This window comes from Saccostrea cucullata, unplaced genomic scaffold (assembly GCF_032062105.1).
Source record: "Saccostrea cucullata isolate Sc308-1 unplaced genomic scaffold, CSIRO_AGI_Scuc_v1 ctg6246, whole genome shotgun sequence".
NCBI lineage: Eukaryota > Metazoa > Mollusca > Bivalvia > Ostreida > Ostreidae > Saccostrea > Saccostrea cuccullata.
Window position 1 is genome coordinate 42,902 of NW_026941674.1, and position 25,856 is coordinate 68,757.

The 25,856-nt window shown below is 32.4% G+C and overlaps 1 protein-coding gene across 1 annotated transcript; it reads right to left on the reverse strand.

The window, feature by feature from the left end:
* Positions 1–13,683: 13,683 nt before the first annotated feature.
* LOC134258233 (uncharacterized) lies at positions 13,684–25,279 on the reverse strand. Its single transcript, XM_062740768.1, has 7 exons — positions 24,825–25,279; positions 24,155–24,406; positions 21,928–22,464; positions 20,718–20,815; positions 18,493–19,671; positions 17,049–17,094; positions 13,684–16,346 (listed from the first exon to the last, which is right to left on the reverse strand). The coding sequence occupies exons 1-7, from the start codon at positions 25,264–25,266 to the stop codon at positions 15,805–15,807; spliced, it is 3,096 nt and encodes a 1,031-aa protein (XP_062596752.1). The 5' UTR covers positions 25,267–25,279; the 3' UTR covers positions 13,684–15,804.
* Between the last annotated feature and the right edge of the window lie 577 nt (positions 25,280–25,856).

Consider the following 25,856-nt stretch of genomic DNA (forward strand, 5'->3'; position numbering starts at 1 on the left):
AAATTTCTATCTCTTAAAGTATGCCTTTTAACTGTAAAAAAAATTCAGATGCTGAATTGTTCATATACAATTATTTAATATTTTGTCCTACTAAAAATATTTTCAAGGGTGATAATGGAAAGATAACTCTTGTTGATGGATGCATGTTATTTTACGGGAGTATAAAACTATTTGTTTTTCTAATTTAAAAAGCAAAGCCTATTTATGTTTTCTACAGAGAATTAGATAGGTATGAGAGTAAATTTTATTTTCATATACACCTTATATATCTAATTATATTGTGACAGAAAAAAAATTATCTTTCAATTTACCATATCACATTTTCTACACAACTTGATTTGATATATTATCAATTTCAGAAAAAGTAATCAGCGTTTCATACTTCAAACTACTTTTCATTTGAATATAATGCTATAGTTGTTGAATTTCAAAAAAGATGGTAGAATGGAGCTGAGGGATATTTCACCCTTATCAGAAATCAAAGAGCACATGGTTGTTCAAAAGACCTTTTACTCAACCTTCAAACATATGCATGTAATATACAAATTATATTTCAAGCTCGACTCTCAACAAACCTGTGCTCTGTGGCTACGAAAGCTTTAAAGTGTGTACCTGTCACTGAGGTTTTTTTTTTTTTTGATATTCATGAAAATCAAAGGGCCCCCAACTTCAATACGAAGCTTCATTTTCTGCGTACATGTATATGTATCAATTAACATTGATACATTAAAGACAATGACTCAAATAATAAAGTAATATCTGTCATCGTTCATTCTTAAACAAACGATATCTCATTTTTTATGAGATATTACTTTATTAAAAACAATAGAAGGATTCTTAAAACAAAACATATATATTGTTTTTTTCAAATAATATATTGTTAAAAAAATAAGAAGATGAATCAGGTATTAAAAACGTCAAAATTAATTCAATTAAATCGCACAACCCACACAGTGATTCAAATGTTAATGACACCTTCTTTGTTTGCAATAAAACATATACAAATTATACATTGTGCACTTATGGTTGCTCAGAGACAATTTCAAAAATTCATAAAGATTATACCTATTTTTACTATTTCAAAGGATCTACCATAGCTTCCAGGCCCATGCTAAGGCCTTACGCTACCTCACAAAATGCAGACCACTACTAGTACATTTCACTGAACAGCAAGATATATTGGCCAAAACACCTCATTTTCAGGCTACAAATTATCGTATGAACGCATTCCGTTTTTTTTTTTCTGTGAAAAAACGATTTTTTGATATAAGTCTCCTTTTTCTAGATCTTATCGTATATATCATTAGTAGTAGTGACAATAAAGTGTCCAAACGAAAGGTCTTGTCACAAGGAATACATCTACACTTTTGAAATATTTAAGCCATAGTGCAACCTACTCAACCGTTTTGTACCTGTTTTCGGGTGTATAAAATATAACTGAGTAAGGGAGTTTTCTTTATATTCTATGTAAAGAACATAAATAATAATATATAAAATGTGCATAAAATACAAATAGAGACAAGGAAGGAGGCTTGTAGCGCAAATTGTATATTGTTCAAATTACACCGCATTTGGAATGTAAAGAAAAGGTAAAAACGATTGCAGTTGAGGCTTTTGATATTTTAAGACAAGTTTTCAATCTTGAGAGAGCTCCCTCAAACTTGAGAGTTCTTGAGTTTTGAAACTTTTCCATTCCCACCCATACCTACTAAAATAAGGTCTTAGAAAATTTCATATATCACATTTTTTATTGAATGTCATAGTATTTTTGAAAAAATATAAATTTCAAAATATAAAGAAAGAAAAAGAAACTATGCAGTGCATATAAGGCTCATCTATTGTAAAAACATCAAAACGTTTGGCCATGACCAGAACGTCTTGGATACTATTAGCCCCCTGCATTATGTAAATCATTGCAAGAAATGTACAGCACTGAGGTAACACCATAGTTTCCAATGCAAACCAATGGCTGTGTGGTCAGTAAAGCCAGACGTTGGGCAAATAATAACTTTTTTGGCCTGGTGACAATTACTTTCAGCAATGTCTGTGTAGATTAAGCATAAGTTACATTGGGATATAATAAAAAGGTGAACCAGAGAGAACAGTAAGAAGGATAAAAATGTTTCTATTACGTACGGTTTCCCTTCACAGTATATGTATGTTATACTTTGTCGGTTTGGTAAAACAATACAGCACCCCCTTCCGCTTCCTCGCAGAATCGTTGTTGCATACCGGAAGGAGCTAGGGCAGATGATTTGCTGAAATTATCTTCACTGTTTACTGCATGAGTATACGATAATACGTCCATCTAGTATACATTTTGTGTAAAATTTAAAAAGGAATACATCTAATATAATATACCTTGGTTCACTGTCACACGACTTCTGAGCAAAAAACTTCTTTATTCCCGGTCTACACTTTAGTGCATGCTGAATTTTTCTCCTGAAATATTTCAAAGTGCTTTTATATTTCCCTTCATAAGATTATTGTACCTTTCAAACACAATATTGAAAAGACAGGGCCTTCAAAACCGTTGAATTTGACATAAAATTTGTTTTGGTGGATTTTATGTATATTGATTGATTGTATATTGTTTGACGACCCTCTTGAGAATTTTTCACTGAAATGGGGACGTCACCGTATGCCGGTGAAGGGCTTCAAATTTTGACCTACACTCGGCACTCAGGGCCATTGAGCAGCGACTACTGTGACACAGGACCTACGTTTTTAAGGTCATATCCGAAAGACCCGTGACTTTCACTTCTTGTGCCGAACGCATGGCGAAGGAACGGTCACAACCTCTGTTTACGTTTTAGGTATGACGCGGCGTCGCGAACGAGAATCGAACCGGGCCTCCCGATCACGAAGCGAACGCTCTACGATTGAATGAATATTGTAGAATGGATACGCATAAATGTTCTTATAGGAACATACTAGCTCTTTATACATTATTAGATTTGTTTTCACTCAAAGGTAATATATTGATGAATTCGAGGTGGTAAGGTAAGAAAACTAAACTAAACTAAACTATATGATTGTGCTTTCGTGTAACAAAAGGACAGAATTCATAGTCTTGAATGTAAAGCAAGTAAAGAGTATTTTATCTACTTGCACAATTGATGGAAAATTTTGGGAAAAAATGGTTCATACACATTTTAGGGATTTCATTTGAAAGGTGTACAATTGTAATGTATATAACGAACATAATAATTTGGGATTTGTGTGATTTTCAAAATGGAGAATGTTTAATTGCAGTTATTACATTATATAGAGTATAGTGATTTTCACTTAAGTCAGTGAATTTTTTTTTCATGAAACATTGAATTTCTATGTAGAGTAACGGATTTAATGATCATAAAAATTAAACACTGTTTCAAAATTTCAAGTGTATTCCTAATATACATTTCTCAAAAAAAAAATTAAGGTTAGATATACATATAGCAATCTACATTAAAAAGGAATACAAAATTAGTCTGACATTCACCATGAATCAATTTCTCCAAAGTTACGATTATTAAATTATTTGAAAAAAAAAGCAGATCATATTCATAAACGTACGGAAACCCATTAAGGACCTATCAAAAAATATTTCAGAATTCGTTGTAACAAATTTAATTTGTAATAACAGATTTATTGAATTCGCTATAAAGATTTTAATTTGTTATAACAAATTCATTGAATTCGTTATAATGAATTTAATTTGTTATAACAGATTCATTGAATTCGTTTTGAAGAATTTAATTTTTTTTAATAATTTGATTTTTTTTTTTTGAATTCATCATAACCAATTCAATAATCTGTTTTAACGAAATTTTGAATTGGTTATAACGAATTCCACAAATCTGTAATAACAGATTAAATTCGTAATAACGAATTCAATAAAAATGTTATAACAAATTTAATTCGTTATAACGATTTCAATGAATCTGTAATAACAAATTAAATTCGTTATAACTAATACAACGAATCTGTTATAACAAATTAAATTCGTTATAACGAATTTAATGAATCTAATTCGTTATAATGAATTCAATAAATCTGTTTTAACGAATTCAATAATATCTTTGATAAGTCCTAAATGGGCTTCCGTACAACCGTGATAATTTATGCAGATCTTTTCCTAGCATTATTTATGACATATTTTAATCAAAAAATTGTTGGCACATGATGCTTCAAAAGATATAATAAAACGTGACTGTATTCATACTTGTATAAAGGAAGTGTATGCACACCAAATACAAATATCACTTTGAACTTCATTCTTTAATTTATTTGCTACTAAGAAAAGAATTAAAGCACCTGTTAGCACAAGCTTGCGTTAGGACTCATTAAGGTTATTGGTGCTCTGACATGGGTTTACAGATGAATATTTGAAGACCTGCATTAGTATAAGCATAAATATTTAAATCCTTTCTTAAATATGTACAAAGTAAAATGATTTAAAAAATCAAATCAAGATAGCAAATTTTACTTTCATGGTGACAGAGTATAAAGCTTGATGAAGTCGAGTGAAGTTATGAATTTCATCCACGCTTTTGATTATATATATATTCAGGTTATGTAAGTATTCAAAATTTTATTTTGACAAGCAATAACGGAAATATCTTTATTACATTTTTAATGCTTTTATGAATATCTGTTTTGATAATCTGTAAGAGCGCAAAATGAATAAACTTCAAGGTCAGACACTATAAAAGTGTCCTGATCCCACCTCTGATGTTTGGAGGTCTGTGTTTGCTCTGCTCTTATTTTGTATATTTGTTTAATGGACGATGAGATTGAATACTGTTCGTTATTTCCATATCCTTCTTCTTACATGTATTAACACTGAAATCTACCTGCATTAGTATAAGCATTAATATTTTCTTTCTTTAATATGCAGAAAGTAGAGAATAAATAATAGAATTTATTCAAAGATGAAGCACATGAAAGTTTATTCATTTATGAATAAGTTCTTAAATCAGAATTTCTTATTTTAAGAAAATTTACGCAGACAATGAATTCAAAAGAAAAAAAAGTTAATTCCAGTTAGTCAGTTGTCGACAACATGTACGAAACTAAATTTGATAAAAATATAAAAACCTAAAATAGGTAGGATAGATTAAACTCAGCATTTGATTAATGCATATTGAAAAATAAACTAATAGTATTCAAAATCAAAACTCAATAAAACAATACTAAATAGGAGCAGAACTCTGAAAACATATGAGTTCAAATCAGGCGTCCTACTGACTGGTCAGCCCGTTGTCAACTCAGTGAATAAGTACTAGTAATTGACTAACAATTACAAGTTGTATGAAAAACGTCTGTCTCCATTTGACTTATTAAAAATATATTTGCTGACAAGCTCATTGTATCAGCCATTGATCTCATGAAATAATGAGTTTAAACTTAATTAATCAAAACCTAATTGAGATTTTAAAGATTTAAAGCTTTAAAATGTTAACTGCAATTCGTAACCTTTTTTTTGTTAGAAAAAGCTTTCTTTTTTCTTTGTTATCAACTTAAGCACTCAATAAGGAGTAATGATAAATATTTTTTTAAATAAAGTTACTTTGAAGCAGAATCTTTATCAGAAAATTCTTTGCCACTTGATACTCAAACTTTTCAAAATGATATTATAGCACTCGCTCATCAATCACTTAATATTAATATTAAGGGATATTTGCTATGAAGAGAATATAAAAATCACCAAAAAAACAATCTTTAAATAATCATTTCTTACTAAATATTACATGATCCATACTCAGCAATGTTTCTCAAAAATAAATTAATTTTTTTTTTCCTGTAATGGCCAGATAGTTCCTCGTTTAAAAAAAAATTGGGCAAATAGACTCGTTTAGTAAATTTTACACCATAATTTTGTAAATATATTTCAGTAGTGTTTTAAAAGTTACTGTTAAACATGTGTATTTGTTGTGTACATTTGCACAATAGGGTCATCAGTGAAGGGAATCGATTGGATGTTCATTTATTTAGGGTTAAATAGATTTGAATTTGTGCCTTTATTCAGTCACGTACAAGATAGATTTTCTTGGTGTTTTAAGTCATTCGAAGTTCGCTTCTAAATTGCAAAAAGCTAACCGCCACCCAACACATTGCTTCCGATATCGATGTTTTATACATATTTTGTTTATTTTAATTTGATGTCGCTGCATTTTTGAGTAGAGTTCCTTTTTAAAATCATATGGATTTAAGAGGTAGAACTGAAGACTGCTTTGTATACACATGTACTGTATACACTTCATTAAAGGCTGTTGCATTGGCTTTTACGAGCTTATCCTGGAATAAGTGTTCTGAGTTTTATTTTACATAATATGTATAAATAGTTTATGTACAGTTAAACTGATGAATTTAGAACATTTTAAGTTATTAAAATATTTATTTTTCCCTCCAAACTAACAAGAGATATTTTATTTGCGAACATCACTTATCGTGCCTTTTTGGGCTTACACGGGATTTAATGATCAAAAGACTGTTTAAGTTTACGTTCAGATATACAATGTGATTATTTATTTAAAATTGTATTGTTCTCTTAAAAGATATGATATTTGATAGAAAAAAATGTAATCAAACACCAGCAATAAAATATACCTAAATAATCGACACATATGATAAAAAGGAATACACTTCATGTCATATTAGACATCAAAAAATTTAGACATAATCTTAAACACATCGTTGACTATTACATGTATATTATTTAGTTGGAAACTGAATATTTCTAAGGAGTTTTGCTTTCCCTCAAAATAATTGTAAGGTCAAGATCTAGTAAATGAAAAGTGTTTCTCTAATTTATTAATTTGTTTTAAGTAATTTAGCCATAAGATAAAATAATATATATAAAATGAATATAGGTCTTGAGGTTATTTTGGCATGATTTTAACTCTATATTTGAATTTCAAGACTTTCAAAATGCTTTATTTCTTTGAAACAATTTTTGTTGAAGCCGTAGAGTACAGAAAAAGTAACATTTAATTAATTATTACGTCATAGTGAATCTAGCAAAGGCTTAACGTATTCATTAGATAATTATGATGTCTTGTGATAAAGATTCTATGTAAAAGTTATTGGATTACATCTTCAATTCTACACCTGGTGAATACCAATATGGACTCTTAATTTAGCCTCTTACAGTACCTGGTAATTACAATGAATGAACTGCGTAAAGTGTTATGCGAATGTTATGATAACTTAATATATTATTTTCATATTCGGTAAAAGTGAATTAATTGAAACATATTTTCAGATGCCCTAAATTCGTTACGGTCCTAGAGTAGTGAACCTTTTATTTTTTTGCATATCTTGTAAGGTTTTTACCCCTGATGCACCACATCGTCAGAAAAAATTTTATTTTACAGCTGCTGAAGATGATATGGATGAAAGCAGGCAAAAGTATAATCAGAATCACAATTTCCCCTTACTTAGCATAAATCCGCTATAACCGCATATGTGAAAAAAAAATTGATATTTTTTTTTACGTCCAATCTCAAGTGTATTGGCACTATGTCACACATTGTTTATATTAAGTCAACAAAAGTCACATTGGTCTTTATTACCGGTATGTAATTTCATCTAAGGTCACGTGTGACCTGTGTTTTAAAACGGCGTTGGGTAAACATCGGTACTTTGAACGAGATGTAAACAATCAATAAAGGCATGATTTAACGCCCTTTATATAAATAGCACTAATATTATAAATATGAAAGATATATGTTTAAGATTTTACAAGTTTAAAGAACATTGAATATATTATGCCTATGCAAAATTTGGCTAGTATTGGTTGCATCTTTAAAAAGCTATAAACTTTGTCAACGGTTGTTTTGGGACAATCCTCGTAGATGAAGTTCTGTTGCCAATAATTGTGCGCTCGTATTGTGCCATTGGTATTGAACCTTCTGCAACAATTTTTCCAATTAAGGTTGACAATTTTAATAATTTCGTTACAGTATTGAAACATTGTGAAGTTATTGATCAGTGTTATAATCATATTCAATGGACTGTACCGTCAGATTGATAGAATTTATGGTTTGTTTTGAAATTTTCCGAAACGTCGGTTGTTTTACAAATGTTGCAGAAACTTACACAATTTAACTTAAATGAGTTATCTTTCTTGGCCTTGCTTTATTCGTCTCAGTAAAACGAGTTGAGATGAATTATCCAATACTATTGAATAAGTAGGTGTCCTTTATCTTTTGCAAGAAATTTTTACAGCTTATATCAATTATATTTATATTGTATAAATATTTTATTATATTACCGTTTATATTAAATTGAATTTGAAAAAAAAATGACCCATGAGTTGATGATTAGATAGAGGATCAAGGCGTTAAAACAACTTAAATGATGCCGACATCGTTAAAGGTCTTTGAGCCATGAGCTGTATCTTAAAATCATGCGCACAAACAGAAAATATCCAAAAAAAAAAAAACTAAAAATAGATCTTGCTGGTATGACCTTCACGTATCTATAACTAACGTAATCAAATTGAAGCAGCGTTTAAGGAATAAAGGAATTGTCAGTTGTGTCGATGAACCCTTCGTGATACTGCTATAAATTTTGAGTTTGAATATTAAATTGTGTAGACACTATGAAGGGTCAAAATGATATCAAAAAGAAGATAAGCCAAATTTGAAAAAAAAGTCAAATAAAATATAATCATATAATGATTAATTTATAAAGATTTTAAAATGGAAACTAATTTGTAGAACTTATAAGCTTATTTAAAAAAACTGATATGCTGGAAACTAGACTGTCGAATCACGTTGACAACAAAAACCCCGAAATACGATTATCCGGTGATAAATATGGGTATTCCTATCATTGTAGTTGGATATGATTTTTATCAAAGGATTTGTGTAATTTTTATCCCTGAGCCTTGTTGAGATTCTTTGTATCCCATGTTTAATACTTCTCAACCGCAGTTTTACACTGTTTATTTATACATGTAGGACTCCACTTTATTTTATTTCATCACGCTAACGCAATATCCATCGTCATGACAAAGCTGCACATAACTGTGGGATCAAAAACAATATTGCATCAGCTATATCCACGGGATAAAGGGTAAATTTGGGTTTAAAAAAGTGAACATTACTTTTTTTCATGTTTTTGTAAATTAATCTTATTATTTAATACTTATAGTAATAGAGATAACAACTCCATCAAGCATACACCATTCTTCAAAGAATATTTCTCTTGATATCAAGATGCACGAAAATTTTTCTTACCCCATTCCTACTGTGTGTTTTATACCAAAAGTACACACGATGTTAAATGGTTAAATATGCATTGAAAAATTGCGCTCAATAAAGCAACAGTATAAATGTCCATAAGAGGAAAAATACAAATGTATGTCAAGGAATACTAGTAAGTGGAGGTCATAAAAAGTAAACTGAAATCCAGTGCATTCATTTATCTATGTGACTTAATTTTATTTGGTTAAAAATGTAAATGTATTGCATCAGCAATAGTGGGTCATGGATAAAAGAGTTACGTTCTAAAAACATTTGTACATGTATTTCTCTTCTGAACAAAATGTTTTATTTTTCTTTAATTGATAATCCATTTAGAGAAATGTCTTTTTGCAGTAATCGCTTTGATATGGTTCGCTGAAAGTATGATCTGTATTGCTCATCAACATTTAAATAATTTTCAATAATGCATATACGAGGGGTGTTAGAAAAGTTCATGGACAAGTTCTATTGTGAGCGCAATATTTCCACGAAACCGGTCAAACTTTCCATATTAAAATATTAACCTTTTATCTAATAAATATACAAGAATTTGGTGATCTCCGGTGATTCTTGAAAAATATACAGCTTTTTTTATTTAATAAAACTTGCTTCACGGAACATGCTCCATCTTGGCACGTTTACATCACAGACTCTTTATCAAAATTAAGAATTGCACAATTGTCGCGCAAACATATTACTGATATTTTATTTTCCGCTAAAGTTTTCATGAAACGTCACTGGGAGAAATTTTGAACTAAATTGGAGGGTATACGACTGTTTGGTGCAGACAGGAAAAGTCTAAAAAGCGATTATAATGTTCAAGATGATGCCGGGTTTTTCCTACACATACAAATGACAAAAGTTTTCAAATGGTTGTACTTTATAAGAATGGAAGGAATGACAGTTTGAAAGATTATCTCCATCGATACTTCAATATCCCCTTATTGCATGGACGTTGCGTTGCGCCTATATGGTTTTGCATAGTTTCCATACCTGATCGATTAACTGCATAGACTATTTAAAGATTTCATTTATATCCTAATCAGTACCAAAAACATTATAGTAGAAAAGTAACATGTCTTGATATACATATTAAATTTTAAAGATGACTAAAGAAAAATCTGAAGGAATGAAAGATTTATAGAACTGCGAAAAAGCTTAAAGGGTTGAAATCTGGTAGTCACGTCGCCTTACGTCAAGTGATCGCTCCGTGAATTCCAAAATCTCATAGTAAAAATCGTTGTTAATTTTCAAGATTTTATTAAATTTTTACAAATTAATGAACAAATTGTAGGAATTTATTCGAATTAGGTCATAATTAACAGTACACAATAGATTTTCTGTAATTAAATATGTCCGCGAACTTTTCTAACAACCCTCGTACATGTATTCCTACACAATCAATAAAACATATTTTACGCTTGATCAATTATCAGTTAAAATGGCGTCTAAGGAAATTGTCCTCTTGGTGTGTAACTGAAAAGTAACTGTCGTTGAAATCCTAATAAAGTAGACTTGATTTATATATTTTAAAATCCTAAAAATTGTATGTTTATTAAAATTCTACCTTATTTTTTTATGAATAGTAACTTTTAAATATCAATGTAAAATAAGTAAGGTATTAGATTGATCAAGAATACTATTCATTTTACTTCAAAGTATATGACAATACTTTTTTTTTTCATATTTTACAGTGGAATATATGGAGATTACAAATAACATTCAAGTCAAAAGACCATAAACAATGCAATATTGGAGCAGGATAAACACACACATCCAAAACGTCAAAGACGGAGTAAGGTGCAATGAAGGAGAAGGCATCCCCTGCTGAACGGTCACATCACTTTGCTACTTGTCATGATTTGGGAAATAATGGGAAAATCAGTCGACAATTTAGTTTGGAAATAAGTATAATTAATGTTAAATTGTACATGTATTTGCTGGCATAGTCTTTGTATCGACTACATGAATAGAACTAACAAAATGTTGACTTTAAACAAGACCGTTGATAATCTTTTCTCCTCAATTTGTTTGTCAATAATTTACCTCGTTTTAGAAATTGTTTACACGTAGAACACACTCTTCCGTATTGAATCATCTGAAAGATATAAACCCTGTGTGTAATTGAAGGTATATTGCTACATAAGAAAGAAACATTGACGATTGAAAGGCATAAAACGACGTCCAGTGTCTCAGTAGGTTCTAGCACAGAAAAGATCCCTCACTGCTTTTTACCACTCCTGTGCCGAATATTGGCCAATATTTGTAGCTCTTCATTGTCAAGCGTTGTCTTCTCTATATGATTAAAAAAAATTTCGAGGGGTACACACGTACGTTAAACAAGAATAGCTTTCACCATCCTGTTCTTAACCAGATTTCGCCTTTCTAATACCTTTTGTGACCCCACTCTACCCAAAAGTTCATAACTTGGACACTTTTAAATCTACACTACCAAACGCATAAATTTCAGCTTTTCTGGCCCAGAACTTCCCAAAAAGAATATTTTAAAAGATGTTCCCATATAGTTCGATGAAAATTTTGAGGTCTCTATTATGCAGCTCCCACATAAACAGGGGTCATGCTTTAAACAATTCACAATATACACTACTTAAAGATGCTTTCATATAAATTTTAGCTGTTTTGGCCCAGTACTTATTGCGAACAAGAGGCCCATATGCCGCATTGCTCACTTGAGTAACCTTTGTGATGCAGTTCTTTACTAGATTTCCCCTCTTTTTACACCTTTTGTGAACCCCCACCTCTTCCATGTCATGATTTTAAATCTTAGAACCTACATAACCCAATGATGCTTCCATGTAAGTTTCAGCTTTCCGGACCCAGTGGTTCTTGAGAAGAAGATTTTTAAAAAATTTTTTTTTCTATGTAAAACTTAGATTCCATATTGCTGACTGTCCTATCCCCATGTGGTATAATTTTAACAATGTAGAACTTATGCCACCCCGGGACGCTTCTGTATGAGTTTCAGATTTTGTGACCTAATGGTTCTTAAAAAGAAGATTTTTAAATATATTTCCTATATATTTTAATGTAAAACTTGGATTCCCACTATTGTGGCCTCGCCCTACTCTCTTAGCGTTAACTTTTTAACAATTTACAATTTTCACTATCCCAGGATGCTTCATCATAAGTTCAGATTTCCTGGCTCAGTGGTACATGAGAAGATTTTAATTTCCCCATTGTATTTCTATTTACATTTCTGATACCCTATGGTGGCCCAGCCCTACATTTACCTCGGAGGTCACAAATCTAACAAATGTACACTTCACAAGGATGCTTCCATATAATGACCCCATCCTATTTTTTCATTTCTTAATTCTCCCCTCTTGTACATTGTAGGGACCTTGACCCTCCACTTAAACAATTGAAACTCCACTTCACTCAACGATGCTTTGTACCAAGTTCGGTTAAAATTGGATCAGTGGTTCTTGAGAACATGTTGAAAATGTCAAAAGTGTACAGTCGGACGTAGGAACACACAGACGGTCGGACTTTACCCATCAGATGATCAGAAAACACGAAGTTTCAGCTCAGGTGACCTAAAAAGATTTTCCTATTTAGTTTGATGTAAAACTTGGATTCCAAATTACGGTATAGCCCTTCTCCCGGGGGATATGTTTTGAACAATTAAAAATCTTCACTACCCCAGGATGTTCTCACATAAGTTTCAGTTTTTTTAAACATTGGTTCTTATTAAGAAATTTCTTTCTGATATTTTGATGTAAAACTTGGCTTCCTTATTGTGTTCTCGTCTTAAAAGCAGGGGTCATGTTTTGAACAAATTAGAATTCACACTACCCCAGAAAATGTACACATTAGTTAAAAGTTTTCTGGCTCAGTGGTTCTTAAGAAGAGTTTTTAATCATCCCACTCTATTTTTGTCTTGTCTTGATTATCTCCCATTGGAAAGGGGTTGTGCCTTCACTTAAACTCCCTTTCACTCAAACTCGCTTGATGTGGTTGCTTTGTACCAACTAAAGTTACATGTACCATTGGCCCTATCTTGAGGGGAAAATGAAAATGTAAAGTTTACAAAAGAACCTGTGGACGACGGACAACCGTTGATCAGAAAAACTCACTTGTGCGTTAAGATATACAGACAGAAATGGATGAAATATTTTCATCAGTTCAACAAAAGAAATTTACCTCCGACGTGTGTTGCCTTATGGATAACGACAGACAATAACGGAGAACTTTGGTCACTAAAGTGACTCATGTGACGTTAAAATCCATAGGTATGAGGTCGTAATATCATCTTTACATCTTTAAAATAACATAAAATAAAAATTATGAATGACTAGACCTATGCACAAATATTCAGTCAGATTCACAAATCGCAACATTGATCATACATATACATCTGAAGAATACATATAGAAAAAAATATAAAATTAATGTGTTTTATCTATATACAAATATTTAACCAGAGACAGGAATCTTTAGAGTTTTAGGCAGCGATATTACCAGTACATTTAAAATATGAGTAGAGAAAAAACTTTTAATGTTTAAATCTACATACACATATTGAGCCAGAAATAAAAATCCTTCACTTTTGTATCATCTGTTTTAGGCTACAACCATGTAAGCCCCCATCTGGAACTCTTCCTCATGAATATAAGTTAAACTGTATCCTACGTTTTCATGTATAACCATTTTAGTCCTACTATATATGGGGTCTCATCACTGAACCCAGGAGAAATACAAAAAGTAATGTGGTCAATAATCTTCTATAGAGTCAACTTCTTAATATTCTATATGAAAGGACTTTGTTTGCTGAAACATTTAGTCATTAAGTCAAATGATGGTTGATGTCTTTTAAACAAATTGTTAAGGCATAACATTTGCATAAATATTGAATGCAGTATTTTCTATTTATCAGGATAAGATAAGGAGCTTCATGATCAGTGAAAAGTGGATGCTTATTTCTTCATTTATCAGGATAAGATAAGGAGCTTCATGATCAGTGAAAAGTGGATGCTTATTTCTTCATTTATCAGGATAAGATAAGGAGCTTCATGATCAGTGAAAAGTGGATGCTTATTTCTTCATTTATCAGGATAAGATAAGGAGCTTCATGATCAGTGAAAAGTGGATGCTTATTTCTTCATTTATCAGGATAAGATAAGGAGCTTCATGATCAGTGAAAAGTGGATGCTTATTTCTTCATTTATCAGGATAAGATAAGGGGCTTCATGATCAGTTAAAAGTGGATGCTTATTTCTTCATGGCAGCCGATCCATCTCTGTTTTCAAAGGTTCTTGCTTGCTCTGCTCGTGAATGGCTCTGTAAAAGACTTACGCAGCCCGACTCTTTAGCCAGACCCCAACAGCCAGATAAAAGACTCATTTGTAATTATAATAATGGGTCAAGGTCATGACACACCTTTGGGTCATGGGCATTCTTTCAGTGAAATGAGAACCTACCAAGTTTATCCATAAGAAAGATATGGACCAGACATGAATTATGAAATTTTTCTTCCAGTGACCTTGAACTTTCCCAAATGACCTTAGGTCAAGGTCATTACTCACCCTTGGGTCATGGGCAATCTTTGTGTGAAATAAAAACTTACCAAGTTTATCCATAAGCAAGATATGAACCGGACACGAATTATGAAGTTTTTTCACCAGTGACTTTGAACTTCCCCAAATGACCTTGGGTCAAGATCATGACACACCCTTGAGTCATGGGCAATCTTTGTGTGAAATGAGAGCCTACCAAGTTTATCCATAAGAAAGATATGGACCGGACACGAATTATGAAATTTTTCTTCCAGTGACCTTGAACTTCCCAGAATGACCTTGGGTCAAGGTCATGACACACCCTTAGGTCATGAGCAATCTTAGTGTGGAGTAGTAGATTCTAATGTCCCTCTGTAAGAAAGATATGGACCGGACACGATTGCAAAGACGGACGGACGGACAGACGGACAGCTAGACAGACGGACAGACAGACAGATGGACAGACGGACAAGGTGATTTTTATATACCCCCCAAACTTTGTTTGCGGGGGGTATAATAAAATTTTGAAGATTCTGGACCATCCATCAAATTCCAATAAGAATCATTAAATTAAAATATTTCCCTAAATTCACTAGTGCATTACATAAAAAAATAAAGTTTGCTCAGTCATTCATCAAACTTAAAAGAATTAAGCATAAAGACATAAGCAGTTATAAAGTCACGTGACAACAAGACATATGATAAACATCAATCTATACATGCACAAGCATACTACCAAATGTAAGGTACATTACAATGTTTTTTTTAATATAATTATAAAAAGTCAATTGCAGGGACCTGGACATACAATTTTAGTTATATTGTCTAAAAGGTTCACTATCACACGATTCGTACTTTTAGCATTTAAAAAAAATAATGGTATAAAGAAAAATGCCAATTATTATAGAATTTTGAAATGTACACAATGAACCCGTGTCCCAGCCCCTTTAAGACTGCTCTACATATCTGCAATTCATAACAATGCACAGAATGCAACATTACAATAATAAACAGGCATCGTGTTTATTCTGTTTGTTCAAGGTTTCTAGTATTTATTTCCACTGCTCTTTGAGATAATCAATAACATCACTTCGCTCTACGAAATTCAAAGCTCTGCATAAGTCACGGCGGCTCAGATGTGGACACTCTTCTCTCACTTTAAGAAGAGACTTATATATCCTATCTCTAATCGTAGGTACATCGGCTTCAAGTTGTTCTATACGTACGTGAGGCAGACGTAAAAATCGCACCAAATGAGTATACTCTTTAGAAAGCTTCTCGGACAACATCCGACATTCTTTGTTTGAAACATAGCGAGTAGGTTCCATTAAGTCACTACATACAACGTCTGACACCCGAAATGTGCCAACATAATCTGCGGCTTCTCCTTGTTCAGCCTCCCGTAAAATTCTCTCCAACTCTTTTTTGTGATCCACGTTTGAGTTGGCGCATTTCCATTTGTAGAGAACTCTGAATCTATCCTCTTCCACACACATTGTAGGAGGTTGTTCCATGACACCAAAATACGTCGCAAGTATTGGAGAGGTGATGTTCACTAGTTTTCTTGATACCGCATTTAAAATCATTTCAATTGCTAGAAAACGAAAGGTACTATTTAAAACCATTTAAATTGTATTTTGTTCCTCTTTGTTCTGATATTTATTTTTTTTTATAAAATATTTCTTAAAACTCAAAACATTAGATATTAAATAGAAAATAATACATACCCTTTTCCATATCGCATCCTGTATCAGCCCAAGACACCAATATCAGCCAGAGGACCGAAGGCCCGAGTGCTGATATTGGTCGAGGGCTGATACAGGATGTGATGTGAAAAAGGGTATGTTTTATCATATCTATTACATACTTAGTAATAAAATACAGCATGCATTAAGTTGAGAAGAAAATAAGTAAATAACCATGCATGGACTTCTTACGTACATGTACATGGTCTATTGTCTCATACGATTTGGGTTTGTTTCTACTTCAATTTCAATGCACTCGATCCGTAATTTAAAAATAATCTATTATATGTATTTGTAAATAAAGATTAACCTTATTTACAAAAAGTTCAAATTAAGAGAATACGAACCCACCAAAAATTGTGTATGATCACAAGTACTGTTTTTGTGGTTTAATTTACTAATGGTGTGATATTGACGTCAAAATAGCCGTATCAGCCCTGCAGGGCTGATAGGGCTATTGTGACATCGGCCATATCGCATATGCAAAAAACCTGTATTTATTACTAAGTGTGTAATAAATATAAATAAAAGTTGACAATAGGATTACATACACAATTTGGAAATGTCCCCCTCAACTTCATTCTCTAACTGCTGCACCTGTGCGATAAAAAGGTATTCTTACAAATTATTGAAATAATGTATAATTATAAACAAATTATATTCTTAAAAAAAACTTTAGTTATCTTCAAAAATGCTTTTTCAACAGGTCTCATTCAGCTTTACAAATATCTTATGATAAAAACTACCTTTTATTAAAAAAGCAAGTAATATTTCAATTTTAAAACGTCTTTAGTTATACATACGAGGGTTGTCCCAAAAATTCGTAGACAAAGTTTATAATTTTTTAAACATGCCACCAATTCTAACCAAATTTTGCATAGATATAATATATTCAATGTTCTTTAAAATTGTGAATTTTTAAATATATATCTTTCATATTAATAAAATTAGTACAATTTATATGAATGCCGATAAGGCTTGTCGGCGCACGGACAAAATTCGGAATAATTTACATATATAACTATTACATTTCCTTTTATTTCTTTAGTGCCATGTAATACATTGGTCTAAAATTTAAATCACTGAAACTAGAATCAAAATCTGAATAATATGTCAAAATTTCATTTAAATAGCATTAGAAACATACGATTGGTGTAGTGTTTTCATAGTATCGTTGGAATTGAGTTTGATGAAGATGACGTCGTCAATCGCGTAACCGGCGCACGGAGATATAATAAATAGTGTTAAATATGGTTTATATATATATATATCAGAGATGGAAAAAAAGAGTACAGAAGTGACATTACACACCAGATTTTAATAAAGACGTTATTTTTAAATAGTACGGTATTCAATGATGGTTTTTCCTCCATACCAAAAATAGTTACGGCATGTTAGAAGAAGTGTACTGTTTAATAAACGCAGATAATTGGGAACAATCTGGACTGCGAAAGACGTCAAACAACGTGTATTCTCTGCTGTCTACAATGTAACGCAATCTTTTGACTAAAATTCGACTGAAATTTGAACCTGCTTAAAAAGCAATTGAAAACCAAACGAAGAGTAGTGAATTTAAATAAGTCCCTTCATAATTCAAAAGTAGTCACTTAAAAAATATTGAATGTTAATATGAAGACGGGAGTGAAGCAGACAAAGAGATCATTTTGTTATAGGAGACGTAATTTACGCTTGCTTTCGCGCGCCGGTGTACACTAACATTCTTTCTTTATTTTGACAAAATTTTCTTATTAAATGTGATATCATCGTGAAACTTGAAATGTATGATCATAAAATGTTAATTTTTGCTCTGACAAGAAAAGAAATTTAATTAAGCAAAGACAAACTAAGGTTTTTTCCCTGTATACGACTTTTTGGGACAACCCTCGTAGATATATTATATTTCTAATTTTGGGGGTTCTGTTCAAATATAATGGAAAATGTTTTGTAAAAAGACACTTGATTAACAAGTTAGAGCAACATATATCTTTTAAATACCTGTATCCAGTATTTGGTGATATCTTTTGTGCAAACAATATGCTTTTTCCCTTCTGGACAAGAAGGACACTGTAAAGTCGGCCCTCTGAGGTCCAATTCGTATATAACCGCACTGCTGTTGTTATCACAGAATCCTTCAGGTTTGCATTTGAAGGCAGTGTGAAATTTTAAGTTTCGTTGGAATGTACTGGAAAGGATGTACAATTCACCCTCAATTTTTTCTCTTATCTGGAAACATGTCAATATATCCACGTCTCCCTCGCTTACAAACACCTGCAACTGGATTTCCGTCGGGGTCATTCCAAGCAAAATGTTATGATCGTCCTCGAACAGAAAAACAGCTGCAGTCTGGTAAATAAGTGGACGTTCTTTCCGATCTTTAATTTCTTTGACAAGAGCCCAAGGGAATTCCATGCATCTTGCTACAAGGCGCTGGAAAATACCCACCGGAAGAGCATCAAACAGAAAACAGAGGATGGAGGAGGCAGGGTATGCTGAAAATCTGTGAACAGGAAACGGTCTTTTGTTCATACATGGAACATACCATCTTTTGTCATCCATTTTAGCCAGAAGACCAAGCTTCTCCATGTAGCGCATGATTTCATCCTTGTGCTCAAGGTACCCATTGTTGTTCATTTCCCATATAGCAGACAGCAGTGTGTCACTCAGTTCTCCAGTTTCATTAAATTTGTCCCATTGTGAGGCAAGCTCAAATAAATCCTCTGCTGCATGGTTTTTATCGGTAATGACATTTTTGAATGCATCTGCAAACCATTGAACATCAAGAATTATGATTCCTCTCAGAGATTCTTGGTTAAAGTGTAAAATTTCTCTGATGTCATGGAAAAACTGCAGCATGGTGTTAATATCTTCGATCGTTTCCAATTTCAGTTCCTGTGGCAATGCTTCATTGAAAGCCAAAAGTGTCTCTTTATTGATTACTTTAAGGTTCTTCTTTTCCTGGAAGAAGTTTTCAAACATAGCCCAGGAGTGCGGAAGTTTTTCACCCCAGTGATCAAGATTTCGGACAACATCAACAACTGACAGCTTGATTTTTTCAATGCATTCATTTTCATGGAATCCAACAGCAAACATCCTTTTCCTGTCAATATGCCTTTGCAGAGAAGCATCATTTGTTTCCAAGCTCGTCCATATATCACGAAAAAACTTTTCTTTTTCCTGGTAAAAAGAGTTATTCAGTTAAAAAGTATGAAGATAGCAGACAATGGACTTAGCTGTTCTTGAAAAGCTGTTTTTTTTAATTTTACTTCGTAAAAATTTGATCCTCATTTGTGACTTCTTTCTACCCTAAGGGTTCATTTGAAATATTGATTAAACGAAATTTGAATCTTCAGTACCTTACCTTAGGATACTAACATGTCAGGATGATTAAACATAGCCTTTATGTTAACATTGAGATTTTTCTTCTCAACTTGGAAGAACATTCGGATTAATGTATTGTTCATTAAAATTTTGATCACAAACTGTGGCCCCACCATATCTGGGGGGTACATGATTTGATAAAAAATAAATTTTAAAATGAATATTCACATAAGGCAATTTTTGTAAATTTCTGTAAAAGTGAAAAAGCTTTGCTTCACTTGAGAATGCATAAAATATCATTTAGACTCTTGGCGATTGAGAATCCATAAAAAATGACGAAAAATTTTTGTCATGCATTATGACGTCATGAATTGCGTCATTCTCCTCAATATTCTTAAGCAAGCAACAAAACGACCATATTTTAAAGTTCTCTCCGATATCTTCTATAGAGCGCAATGTCAGATCTAAAATATGTAATAATGATAATGATAAAAGGATGGAACTGGGTTTTTTTTTAGGATTACAACACACGTTTTATAATTTTTTATTAAAGAGTCTGCTTATATTTTTTCTTCTCTGAAAGTACTCAAATATACCAGTTTTTCTTAAAATTTAAGAACATTGAATTATCATAGAGCAAGTTTTCAGGAGAAAATTTTTAATAGGCCTTGATTTGAACTAATTTAAATTCCCTTCATCTGTATTATAGTTTAACTATATATTAACAGTATAATCTGAGCTAAGTTTGGTTGAAATTAGCCCAGAGATAATTGAGAAGAGTTTTAAAATATTAAAGGAATAAAGCGGCAACAACGACAGACAGCGGGCAAATTTGATCAAAAAGTTCCTTCGCTTCTTCGGTTTCGAAGAGCTAAAAAAGCTTTTGCAGTGTTATCAAATACCTCCTTTGTCTTTTGTTCAGCATGAGTGCCCACCAGTATAACAGGAGCCTTTTCACTGCTGTATTGATGAATGGACTTGGTCCAGAATGTTAGATAGTCTGAATAAAATAAAAATCAATATTTACTCAGTAATTTTATTAAGTGTACATGATACACCACCCTGTAACCCTACATTAAACTTCATGTAATAGTCAATATATATCATGTGTATGGGTGTATTCATCTTCATAAGAAACCAAGATGTGTTTGTGAAACACTATGAGCCCGGCGGCAACAAAGTTCGGAAAAAGCTATTTTGAGCATTATGTCTCAGTTAAGGTCATTTGAAAGAGATTGATTTGTGGAGAATGCGTACCATATATGAAATCTCAATCTCTCATGGTTCAAAAGTTATAGTGAGGGTTCAAAAAAGTGACTTTTAGCATATAGATCACAGTCAAGGTCACAAGGTCATTGACCTTGGTATCATTTGAAAGAACCTGAATATTGGAGTATGCATGCTAAATATGAAGTCTCTATCTTTCATGGTTCAAAAAGTTACGGCGAAGGTTAAAGTTTCCAGAAAAAAGCTATTTTTAGCATATACCAGTAGGCCACCGTTAAGGTCACAAGGTCATTGATACTGGTGTCATTTGAAAGAGCTTGATAAGTGGAGTATGCATATTAAATATGAAGTCTGGATCTTTCATGGTTCAAAAGTTATAGTGAAGGTTAAAGTTTGAAACAAACAAACAAACAGACAATCAGACAGACAGACAAACGGGACATAAACAATATACGCCCTGGATCTATCGATCCAGGCGCATAAAAAAATTATCTTTAACAAAAACTCAATCATACATGCAATACCATATCAATAAATTTGCGGCCTAAATCCTGTTCAGTTGAAGTTAATGAAACCTCTGTAATGAGCAACGAATAAAGCCTAATTTTGAATGTAGGCCCTATGACCTTTTTATAGACTTGACTAAATCCATAGACCATAACAATCATCTCAATCAATTTGAACTGTTGTTATACCAGGTATCTTAATAGTAGTTTTCAAGGTCATTGTATCGACCATTGAGGTTACTAAATTATGCCTTTAAAAGAGAATGCTTGTCAATTAAAAAAATTAAGCAGAAAAAATTTCCATACTTATAATGCAATTGCTTCAACAGATACTAGACAACTACACATAATAAACTTTAATCATGTAATAAAAACATACCTTTGTGTGTCCATCCTTCGTAAATGGAACCTTCCTGGCTACAGACTTCTTTTCCAACCTTTTCAAGTAATTTCGTTTCCATATTAAGCACTAGAATGAAGAATGCCCGGGGACTCAGAAAAATCTGATGTGAGGCATAATATGAACACTGTCCCGCAAAGTCTACCATGGTAATTTTTTTCTCTGGAGCACCCGATACATCTTTGGAAACTCGTATAATTCCTGATATTTCTGATTTCTCAGGAACATTTTGTCTGCTGTCCTCAACTACGTCCTCCTCTTTTTCCAGAAAGGCAGCAGCTTCATTTCCTTTACGTGATTCAGATTCTGTATTCAAGCTCTTATGTGTAATTTCTTCATCACTGACCGATTCTTTATCGCTTGTTCTACTGCCTGTATCCTTCCGATATCCTTTCTCTTCAATGTCCAATCTTTTCATGTCACCAGATAATTCTGCAGGTTTGTCCTGAATACTCTTTTGTTCGCTTGACTCCTCAATTTTAACTTTGAAGCGTTGTTTCTGGCTTGATGAATTTACTGCAAAACCAAAAAAAAAATAGATTTTTCTTTTTAATCATATTACTCATTATATTAATTTCTATAAGTTACAAATATAAGTTTGAACATCACTGGTTTAGTTGATTCAACTCATTTTATGAAATTTTGAACAAGTCAGGCACGAAAGCCTCTCTCTCTTAAAAAATACTCAAGTTTATGATGGAATAATGGTTCAGAAGTTTATATAACATGGTTTCATTTTCAAGGTCATTACTCAGCTCAATTTGAATCTGCTGATATTGGACATCCACAGTTTTTAAGTCACAAAGAGCCATAGCTGCTTTTAAGTCACAAAGAGCCATAGCTGCCTTACCGACGATTCGGCCTACTCATGTATTTTTAAAAAAGGAAATCACCTGTTTCTATTTATAGATACATGTACCTTTTTCAATTCAAAATCAAACTACATGTATGTAATCATTTGTGAACCAGTGTTATATTTTCAAAGTTTTTTGCATGACAGTAATTTTACTTGTCCAATAGTCTTATTCTAAACAAGATTGTTTGAAATTTTTAAAAATAAAACGGCGAGAAGCTATGACTTTGGGTCATTAAAATAGTTTAAGACTGTTTCCCCCCAAGATACTTTCAATGTGTAATGTTGTATTGTATATCTCTTTTAAAAATTATTTATACATGTATTATAAAATAATAAAAGAAAACATAAGAAAATGCACACAGAAAAAAAAATAAAATCGTAGTTAAGTAACACGCACTGTGAGACTCGAACTCACGGTCATTAATCCAATCCAATCCAGTCTTCAATCCATCAATCATACCACTATGCCACGAACTCTTGGTAACCAAATGTATAAAATTGAGACAGATTGTTGAATTTTGAAATAATTTTAGTCAAATGCTGTCTGATGTTTTCATACCAATTGTTAGTCCATTATTTAAAAACAGAAATGACGACAGATTTTTCCGTTATCTTCTGATCATGACAAGGAGCACACGATGGGTGTGACCGGTGGGCAGGGGATGCTCACTCCTCCATGGCACCTGATCCCACCTCTGATGTATCGGAGGTCTGTGTATGCTCTGCTCGTTTTGTATTGTTTTATGGACCTTGAGATTGAATACTGTTCGTTATCTCCATATCTTTCTTTATCTTTTCATCTTTTTCTTACATTTGTCACCTTCTGGTCTTTCATCAGGATCACACATACATGCGTAAGCAATCGTTATGCCAATTCTTAACTGTCTTGAATTTTTCTACTGTGTTTTCTAGATTTTTAGACTGTGTTTTGTGTTAAATAGATTCGGGGCATATATTGTTTTGTCCTGTATTGTTTTGGCTGAATGGCATCTGAAAAGTCACTGAAAGCCGCCATAAAGTTTTAATTGAATGTCTCGTTTCTTCCTGTGTTGGTATGCAAACTTCACTTATTAAGTTCTTTAAAATGGCACCAAAGGCAATGAATGTAACCTTGACTGTGACCAATGTGCTAAAAACAGCTTTCTTGAGCTTTGTTGTCACAAACATATTTTTTCAATATAATCCAGACATAGATACTACAGTATTTTTTTCTGCAGCGTTACTGTAAAGTTTGCCAAACAGTTTTAAGTGCTGTTAGTCAAAGTGTTTGTAACACATGCCTTATGCCATGTCTTGATTGTAACACGTTATTTGGAATACTTCATCTGATAAGATTAAAAAAAATCATACCCTTGATTGTTTTTCCAGTTACATCAAATATGTCAGCCTGGACATCAATTCCCCTGGTTGACTTTGAACTCTCCAGAATTTCTTTCAGTTCGATGCCTTTCAGTCTTTCAAGCAAGGTTGACTTCCCACTACCAGCACAGCCAATGATCATCCCAGAGGCGTGGTACATGGTCGTCTCTCCCTTCTTCAGATTGTCCAAGAAATTCCTCACAGAATCATCTCCTCTCATTATAACCTGTACTGGTATGCCGACTACAATGACAAGAATATGTCTCTTTCATTCTGAATTACAACACACAATAAAAGTAAAAATATATCACAGTTCCAATAAAGTGGACAGGAACAAATGTCGCGTAAGCCTATTTACTTCATGTAGTTGAGTAAAGCTTTAACTGTTCTATGCATTTTAATTATTTACTAAATAAATATTGATGAAGCTACGTTTATTAAACAGAAAACTATCAGCTGTACTGCTCACATATTTTTTTAAATCAGTGAAGACCTAAAAAGAATTGCCCATCCTAAAAAAGTATGCATTTTTCATCTTGAAAAAATCGCTGATATTTCCATTTGTAACCTTAACTGTACTGCGAGGATAAACTTTGAAAAAAATACTGAAAGAAACAGCAAAATGTTAGAGACACTTGAAAAACAAATAAAAGAAACATACGCTTGGTATACACTAATTCATGTATTGATTGGTCCATCATCGTTGTATGTGTGAACATGTCTTCTCCAAGTTTTTCTATCAGCTGCTCTGTTTGATTTGGCAATAACCAACAGCAAACTTCTTCCTCAATCTCTTTTCTCAGATAATTTGATGATCTGCAGTATTTTGAAATGCTTTCTTTTTCTGCCCAATCCAGAAACATACTCACAAATGCTCTATCTTTGGCATATCTAAGAAAACATGTGTCTCTAAAGAATTCACAGGAAAATTCAACATTCACACTATCCTGTTTGAGTATTGGTTTGTACTTCTTTAAGTTGCTTAGATTGGACAACTTCTTAATCTTCTTGAATTTAAAAACTTCAGCAACAGCATTATACTTCTCTATCCAGTGTTTTTCTTCTAGATTTATTTTGTATGAAGCACAAAGGAGAAGGCACATCAAAACTGCGTCTCCATCTACAAATAAACAGAAAGTCCATGTATCACATCACTCACTGTAGTTTTTGCTTTTTGGACAAAACAAGAGGCCCATGGGCCACATCACTCACTTGAGCACTGTTGCTAGGAAAATTTAGAAATTGGTTCATTATTAAAAAATTTAAATCCAAAAGTAGTCCCATCATGACCAATCATGGACTTGCTATTGTTAATAAGATGATTTTCCTATATATATATATATATATATATATATATATATATATATATATATATATATATATATATATATATATATATATATATATATATATATATATATATATATATATATATATATGTATATTCATGTTAAACTTTGGTCGGCAAATGTGGCCGCTCCCTACCCCCAGGGGTTATGATTTGAACAAACTTGAATCTACACAACCTGAGGATGCTTTCATATGAATATGATCAATTATGGCTTTGGAATTCTTGAGAAATATATTTTTAAAAAGTTTTCCTATATATTTCTATGAATAAATTTTTTAGGTCATTTTGGCCCTGTCCTACCACCGGGATCACTACCTGAGAATGTTTTCATATAGATAAGAT

Excerpts from the sequence above, each read along its gene's own strand:
- LOC134258233 (XM_062740768.1), bottom strand. The coding sequence starts at position 25,266 with ATGTGCCTTCTCCTTTGTGCTTCATACAAAATAAATCTAGAAGAAAAA. Across the intron at positions 24,407-24,824 it reads TGAATTAGTGTATACCAAGC|TCGGCATACCAGTACAGGTT; the intron begins GTATGTTTCTTT and ends TTGTCATTGTAG. Across the intron at positions 16,347-17,048 it reads GGGGGACATTTCCAAATTGT|CAATTGAAATGATTTTAAAT; the intron begins GTATGTAATCCT and ends TTCGTTTTCTAG.